Source organism: Aureobasidium melanogenum (assembly GCF_000721775.1).
Source record: "Aureobasidium melanogenum CBS 110374 unplaced genomic scaffold scaffold_81, whole genome shotgun sequence".
In the NCBI taxonomy this organism is placed as follows: domain Eukaryota; kingdom Fungi; phylum Ascomycota; class Dothideomycetes; order Dothideales; family Saccotheciaceae; genus Aureobasidium; species Aureobasidium melanogenum.
Genome location: NW_024470133.1, coordinates 1 through 8,017, shown reverse-complemented (window position 1 = coordinate 8,017; position 8,017 = coordinate 1). Strand labels below are relative to the sequence as shown.

Sequence of the window (8,017 nt, the reverse complement as noted above, 5' to 3'; positions counted from 1 at the left end):
GATCTGCCTTTTCTCCTCTTCAACTTCGCTGGCTCATCAATTCCTCTTTCAACGTCACAGCAATTCTTGACTCATATCATGAAGCCTGTTTCTTGGACTGAGCGCTGCCAAGAGCCTTGTCCCCTTCACTCGATCTCCCACCCTCAATTCTACCGTTACTCTTATTGTTGTGGCTTTTTCCAATGGTCTTTGAATGTAAGTGGACAATTGCCTTGTACCTACAGCAAATCTTGCGTGAATATGCTGTGTTATATGCAGGGCATGTCATAAATCGCGTAGAGCCATTCAGGGCGACATGCAGGGAAAGAGCTATCTTGTGTGCCTCTATCGAGCTCGATAACTTACCAAGTAAGCCTCGGATCCGGCAAACTGTAGGCACATATTTCATTACACAGAACGAGCATGTGACCTGTTTCTAGATGTTTCAGTCCAAGTCTAGCCGTCCAGAGTATTAATAGTACATGAACAGGACTATATGATAGCTCTGGTATGAAGTCTCTTTGACCTCCACGTAGTAAATTTGACACAACAAGTCTTCCTCGCAAGCTATGTCGTCGTTGATGATTTGTCCTAACGAGCTCTTGGAAGCCATCGCCATCTACTTACCGCTCAACGGCCTGCTTGCCCTCCGTGCTACATGTCCACGTATAGAGGAAAGTATACGCAGTCTCATCAGACGCAAGCATTTCACCGTGCACGAAGTGGCTTTCTCAGAAGCAGGTCTCGTTCGTCTTCTACGCAGAACGCAGTGCCAACGGTTTCTCAAAGGAACGCAAGCGATGACCATCAGATTCCAACAGGCACCGCTTTTTTATCTGGACGAACTCAAGTCGTCCGTGTTGAAACGCCTCTATCAAGCTTTTCTCGCATCCCCCTGGCGCGAGAGCGGGCCGCTGCCGGCGATGGTCGTGCGCAGAGTCGAGCAATGGGAACTCTACACGGATTTCTTCAAAACACAACGACGCTTTCTTGAAGAGAATACCGATCTGCGCCTCCTGGAAGGCATCATGAGCAACATTTGTGACGGAGTCGCGACTGTAAATGTCGAGTACGAGGAGGCCACCGAGTTCGCCCCAATCATGTGCGGAGACGAGCTCTACGATCTCTTTGCTGCCATAAACGCAATCGACATGCCAAGGGTCTCGCAATCTACACGCCTGTGTGACATGGTCCAGAAGGCCGGCAACGCGGTGGGATTGGTACGGATAAATTAGTTAGGGACAGGTCTTCCTTACATGTATGGAATCGAACGGAGATGTAAGCCGTCTCGAGAGGGCGGTGAGCGGCTTCTATTCGCCGCAGTCATGGATTCTTGATGTTCGTGACGTTCCGGAATAGTGTACAGTGCATGACAGCAAGCATGCCCAGTGTTTTGAGACCCGTACAGTACAAGGGCCTGTTTGAGAGTTCCCTTGCAAGAAACGAGCCAGGTCGCTCATCCCACCCCTCCCCCTTAGGCGTCCCAGACGCTATCGAATAAAGTTTTGCGCACTTGCACTGGTTCCCATCCATCACACGTACCTCTCCGTTGTCATGAAATAACCACCTATCCTCTGACAAGATTTTTGTTTTTGGATAGTAGACTTCTTGTGAGCATGGGTGTTCCAGTGCTCAACGTTGCGTCTTGAATGGACCTTTACTCACCACGGTCTGGAGAATCGGTGGTCGTTTCCATCTCAAGGCATATCAGCGGCGCTTTGATCCTCCCTCAGGCCAATGCCTGCATGCGAAACAAAATCAGCAAAAGTCAGGAAGTCATAGCTGAGTCTCGACCGCGGTTAACAATGTGCATGAGTTAGGGACCATGCATACAAAGGCGTGCAAAACCCTAGCGATCAGTGTTTCTTGACCATGTCGCCTGTCACATCGGAGTTTGACGAAACAGACGTATGGCAAAGCCATGTGCTTGATCTTTGTGTTTTTCTTCTGAACAAACATGGAAGCTGAGTGACTATGCCCCTCACCTTACCTTGCCCTGCCTTGCTTTGCGCTACCTTGCCTCGCCCTGCATGAAGTCCAGCATTGCGCAAACTGCTTTGCCAAATATTCCTCAAAGAAGTACCTTTTTTCTATCTCCTGTTTGCTGATTGCCACTAAGATACCCATCCCAGTATTCTCTCTGATCCACCCATATGCCGTCTTAGATGTCTGCGTATCAATATCCGCTCTTGCGTCTTCGTTGCAAGCCCCTGTCTGCCGTCTCCGTTCTCATGTGTAAACTGCCTCGATACTGCCGTAGACCTTGTCATCGATTCTCTGGTCGAAGGTCAGACGTCCGTCAAAGGTCATGCCGAGCTTCCAATCCAAGCGATAGTATGTCTGGCCGTGTACCATTCGTCTTTTAAAGTGCTTTCTGGGGATTACATCCAGGTCCGTACTCAGTGTGCAGAGAACGCGCGTCTCATTGGTGGGCTCATATTCCTGGGGAGGCACCTCCGCATCACTGACAATGATTCGCGCGCTGCTTTCGGATCCAGATTCCTCGCCTGGCCAAAGGTCTTCCGTAAGACTGAGCAAGATAGGTTCGTCACTTGGCATGTCTTGCCCCCGCTCGATGTACCATAACATCTGGTTTCTCGCTCTGAGCTCTTTCGTGATACGGTCGATGAACTTGTTCTTGAGTGGATGGATCGAGGGATCCCATGATACGCTGCAGACCACTCCGTAGTGACGTCTCGCCTTTCTGCTGACCACAAGGTCTCTTTCGAGCCCTGCCAATACCGCGCCTCTGACCACCGCGGTCCAGGAACTTTCAGGCTGCATGATGATGAATCTGGGCCCTTCTTCCACGGCTGTTGCTGACTCTGATTATGACGAAGTGTATGCGGGCGGAGGGTCCTCGTCCGCAAAGCGAGATTTTAAGTATCGATACAAATAACCAGAAAATCCAAAGCCGCCAACCATTATCAGTCCCTTGGCAGTCTTGCCGTGAGTAGCCAGTACGTTGCGTTGCCTCTCGATCAGTTCAATCACCTTGTCGACAATCGGCCGGAAGATCTCAGAGACGTCGGCGTTGGTGAGAGTGATGAACGATCCCATAATGCCAGCCGCAAGATTGTCTTTCACGCCTGGAAATGGAACGTTGAACTGACCGTCGTCGAACTCGGTCTCGGAGTCCACAGGATCGAAGTTGCGCTTCACGTAGTCCTCGAAATGCTTGTGTGCGACAGCCCAAGCCCCTGGGTTCTTGTCGCAGAACGATTGAAAGTCGTCTGCTCCCATATGGCGTCTGACCAGATCCTGGAACTTGAGGTTGAGAAACACACTGCCGCAGAGAGCACCAAATCCCGGAGCGGACTCCCTCAGGCGCAGCGGAGAGACGGAAGCGACCTCGAATCTAAGAGAAACACTTTTGGAATATCTACAAGCAGGGGTAGTTTCGTGGGAGAAGGCTTACGAGGCCAGATCAACTGATGGAAAGGTACTAATCTCAGGGACGAGAAAGTGTGGTCTCAGAGTTTGAGACGTCGAGGCTGAAAAGTGCTTGCTAGTGCTTGAACACGAGGATGGGACAAGAGACCCTAGGAACCCACTTGGAGTTAGATGCAGCCCTCCAGCGTTTGAGATTTCGTTTAGCGATGGTGGGGGAAAAGTCGCCATCGCGTTCCCTGATGGCAGCGTGAGAATCTGGTGTGTTACATGGAGCTGATGGTTGGTTCCGAACAAAGAGGCATTGGCTCTTGAAATCATGATTCCATCCCTCAAAGTAACTATCAGTGCCCAACTCAGAGTGTTTGTCTCGTCTGTCGCTAATTCTAAGCCTACCTCGGCGCGGCTCTCGCTGGAACATGTCTCGGCCCTCACTGCTGAAGTTTGTCGAGGCCCCGGAAGCAAAGAGATTCCCAATGGCTAGACAGCATATTCGTCAGCAAGAACATACAGACAGGCATGGACAGAAAACATCGCTCTGGTCCTTTTTGCAGCTCCGTATCTTACATGGGCTGGAGTAGAACAATAGTATTGGATGATATTGGTACTAGTCGGTCCCCTATAACGGACTGATTCGGCCTCCTCTTCATGACATGCCGAGTATTGGCTAATGCAGCTGACCATCAGAGTAATCGCGTCAGTGATTGAGGGCTGAAGGTACAGAGTTCTGCCAGGTTCGGGTCTGGAGCCTTCCAGCCCAATAGTTTTTGTAGTTCAAGGAGCTACGTTCTTTCGTCCAATCCGTGTGTTGGTTGTTATCCGGCCGTGGATATCCAAGCGAACGTTGCAAATTCCGGCGCGGCTGCTCCTTCTGTCTACACTCGACCTCGCGGCATGAGACTTAAGCATTGCTCGTATGATCTGGGACACAGCATCACTTTTCCAGCTGAACACAATTTGATGTCAGGTTCCAGAGTCTCGTGCAACGGGGATGGTGACATTTCCAGGGTATCAGTGCCCTCAGCAGCGTCCGAGTCTTGATCTGCTTAGTACATAGGTGCAAAATAGTCATCTCAACGCCATTCTTCCATCTCCTCAATCAAAGCCAGAGCTGGTGAGTCATCTTCTACGCTGCCGACCTGGTACGTTATATGAAAGTCCTGTCCAGACTTTTTGATGTCCATTCCCAAAACTGATTCTTTCAAAACTTTCTCACTCAGCCGAGTAATTGCATCTTCCAGTCCGTAACACCATTTGAGCTCCATCAACGGCGCGACTTCTAGCCCTCGGGCGTTCTTGATCGTCACGGTTATTTTTGGCATGTCCTTTGTTTGGGTCAGCGAGTCTTCACTCGTTCAGCGCATCAGGTTATAGTACCCGGAGACCTTCGTCAATCATATCAACCAATTCACCTAACAGCTCTCTTCTAGGATCGTCGATATTCCCCATCGCCCTTGCGTAAATGTCCCGCTCAATGACGGTCATCTCACTATGTCCTCCACGGAGGATTCCGCGCAAGTCATCCTTGATCTCCTCTTCGATGGGTTTCAACCATTCGGCAAATCTTCCATTTATCATCGATTTGATTCGTAGCATCCCTACAGGTGTCTCGGGAGATTCGCCGTAGGTGTATCGTTCAAAGAGGGCTTGACCGAGCCAACCTCGTTTGAGGCAGTCGAGGTACCTTTGAACAGCAGCGGGGTTTTTGGCGCCTTGCTGCATTATCTCCTCTGCTGTACAGTTGAGAGGCTCGAGCAGGAGCATTTGTTCCGGGAAGTCCACGACGAGTATCAAATCAAAGTGATGTCTTTGGAGAGTTTGATGTCTATTGTACCTTGGGATTTTAAGGTTAAATAATGAGTCTACTCTGGAGGATCGGTTAGCGTGACTGTTGCCTGGTCTGCATGCGCGGGTCGACGCGTTCCGTCAAAGCTTGCAATTTGATTCCTCCAGAGTTTTATAGATCCTCGTACGCCAAGCTCGCGCGCTTAGTTCGGCACAGCCAAGCTCTAAGTCCAGGGTCACACCCTTAACAGATATCTAGACTTTTTGCTAGCGATAGTTCAAGGAAACGACAAGACTGTACATACTCCACAAAGGTCAATCTACCAATCAATTGAGTTATCAGCTAGGTCGACAAATTGGTCCGCCAAATTTTTTCAATCACGCGTTAATGCTATTCTCGTAGATATTTCCCAGTACGACAAGCTGGCCGATAAGTCTAGATGAAAGCGCTCGAATAGGAGACATACTGCAGATGTGTCAATGCTGTTGCCGCATATCATTTTCTATTCTTTTCTATGTAGGAACCCTCTCTTCTCAACACGAACGAACAGACATACTTCCTCGGAGCAATGTTCCATTCGTGGATAAGCGAACTAGATTTGAATTCAGTCGAGCACCTCGAACCATTGCTCAAAGACATCCCGTAACTAATATGTCCAGATACCTGATTGTCTAAGGACGAAGATGTGGTGGGGGTAACCGAGCGTGTGGAAGACGCGTTGTTACTTGTATGGAGGATGATTTGCAATTCTTCCGCATGTAATTATGTGGCATCAATGCCAAAGCGACTCGAGGCCGTTCATCAAGCAAGAGCGCGGTCCACACGATAATGGTCATTGTCCGATAGGTCTCAATGATCTTTAGATCTCTACGATCAATCTGGTACAATTCATATATGGTATTTTGTTGTTATATCCGGCGCATCCAAGTAAGCTGGAGCTGGAGGGATGGATGCGCGGAAAGCCGCCAAGTGGCTGGCTTGGCGAAACTTTTGTCTGTCCACTGTAGCTAGAATAGCAGGCCACAAGAAGTCGTGGTCGCCTGCCGCTTCAAGCTTCGCGATCAGCTACTTCTTATCCCCGAACGTCTGACTGAAGTTAGATCATGTGTTCAATCAGCTTGTGCCATTTCAGATCAATATATCGATCGTGGTTGAAAAGTGATGTAGGTCTTATCTCTGCAGTCGATCAAAAGCTGAACGCCGAGTGTTGAAGCGTCTCCACTCGAAGGATTCGAGCGGAGATCAACTTACGCCATCATGATTGACACCGCTGCCTGAACAGTCATCCACCAGCGCTACTTTTCTTCTAGGAGTAAGAGTCTAGATACGTGACCAGTTTCACCTGCAATGATGCTCGACGCCATTATACAACGGTACTGCAGAACCAAAGTCGCACAACATCGGCTCTCCTATAGCGCGAGGCATGTTGAGCTCGCGGGATCGATAGACCGTTCCTTCGGACAGCTGCTTTCTCGGACATGGATTCCTCAATTGCTCACATTCGAAATCTTGAAGAACAGAATCGTCGGCTCCCAGCAAGATCTTAGCTTCTTTGATGTCTGTATGTGCAATGCGGCATTCGTTGTGCAGCAGATCGAGAGCGTGAAACAGGCGTTTGAGAATAAAAGCCACCACAGAGGCGGGCAAGCGTTGAATAGGGTTACGATGCTTCAAGTCGAGTACACTTTCCCCAAAGCGCTGGATGTACAAGACAACGATGTGACCCTTTCGGGCCTTGGACTTCGAAAGAGTCCAGAAGTGTTCGGATAGCAGTGCAACCGGGATGGTGCTTGGGGGCATTTTCAATCCGCTTGTAGGTCCTGAGCTCAGTGTCCGAGTGTGATGTGATGGACTCGGACTGGGCGTAGAGTTTGATAGCGACATGCCCACGTTCACTGTTGGCAGTTAGCGACGTGCGCATCGGCCGACGTCGTTAAGAGAAATGGAACTGACCTCAGATCTCGGGCGAGCCAAACGGCAGAGGTACCTCCGAAACCGAGCTTTCCTACAATTTGATATCGGTCGCGGAGTATCTCTCCAATACGGACAGGATAAAAGTGAGACGCGTTGTAAGCGGGGAGTGTCTCCTCTTCAATCTTGGCGTCTGCGGAAATGGAGACAAAGCCCTCGTTCGGAAAGGTTAATGGTGTCCAAAGACGCCTGCCTGACAATGCCTTCTACATCTGTTAGATTGTGTCTATATTGCGTGCACGGACCCCGTGAACGTTTAGGGGGCCCGCTTTTCGTTCTTGCAAAATCATGCTACAGTTCGGTGGAAATCGCTACCCACGGCTCCTGCACTTTCCACCGTGCGTGGAGTCTCGCGGGCGGGCGGCCTTGCATTCACTCATCTGTCTGAGGAGATCGATGAATGTACCGGCAGATTGGTAAATACTCAATCAAAGCAAGAAGAGCCCTAGTCGCTCGTGAGCTGTTCCAGGTTTTCAGAACAATCAATCAATGCAACAATAATGACGCCGTGCCTGAACATGCAGGAGCCGTCCACGTTCCTTGGTACCGTCACTTACAGGTCAGCCTAGCTAGCTAGCCTCACGTATTTTATTCCCGACTCTTGCATCGATAATTCATTACCTCTTGTACAGACAAGCCATCACTCATACTGTTCGGTAGGCTCGTGCGGACAACACTGTGCAATGAGATGTCGATGTATCTGAAAAGGACAATTGTGCCTGTTCGCCGGATGCAGATCGGCTCTCGTTGCTGCGCGGGGTTGATTGCTCGTCTACACCACGTGTTCGCGCCGCACTGCGACTGCACACAATCGTGCCTGCAATGCACGATCCGGCCTCGACGGCTGGCCCACATAGATTAGCGGTCGGTGGTTGATGAGATAGAGCTTGG

At 50.0% G+C, this 8,017-nt stretch overlaps 4 protein-coding genes across 4 annotated transcripts; 1 reads left to right on the top strand and 3 right to left on the bottom strand.

The window, feature by feature from the left end:
• Positions 1 to 902: 902 nt before the first annotated feature.
• On the top strand, positions 903 to 1,214 carry M437DRAFT_70741 (uncharacterized protein; the record flags this gene model as incomplete). Its single annotated transcript, XM_041025559.1, has 1 exon — positions 903 to 1,214. One exon carries the CDS (start codon positions 903 to 905, stop codon positions 1,212 to 1,214), a length of 312 nt encoding a protein of 103 aa, XP_040874539.1.
• A 994-nt stretch (positions 1,215 to 2,208) lies between these two features.
• Positions 2,209 to 3,312, bottom strand: M437DRAFT_61318 (uncharacterized protein; the record flags this gene model as incomplete). The annotated part of the gene is made up of 2 exons (XM_041023914.1): positions 2,209 to 2,749; positions 2,816 to 3,312. Coding segments are annotated over 2 exons (1,038 nt in total), but the record flags the coding sequence as incomplete, so codon positions are not given.
• Positions 3,313 to 4,887: 1,575 nt separating this feature from the next.
• M437DRAFT_29019 (uncharacterized protein) lies at positions 4,888 to 5,133 on the bottom strand (the record flags this gene model as incomplete). The annotated part of the gene is made up of 1 exon (XM_041019150.1): positions 4,888 to 5,133. A coding segment is annotated over one exon (246 nt), but the record flags the coding sequence as incomplete, so codon positions are not given.
• Positions 5,134 to 6,493: 1,360 nt separating this feature from the next.
• On the bottom strand, positions 6,494 to 7,416 carry M437DRAFT_79598 (kinase-like protein; the record flags this gene model as incomplete). Its single annotated transcript, XM_041027212.1, has 3 exons — positions 6,494 to 6,965; positions 7,109 to 7,329; positions 7,372 to 7,416. The coding sequence occupies 3 exons, from the start codon at positions 7,414 to 7,416 to the stop codon at positions 6,494 to 6,496; spliced, it is 738 nt and encodes a 245-aa protein (XP_040874536.1).
• Between the last annotated feature and the right edge of the window lie 601 nt (positions 7,417 to 8,017).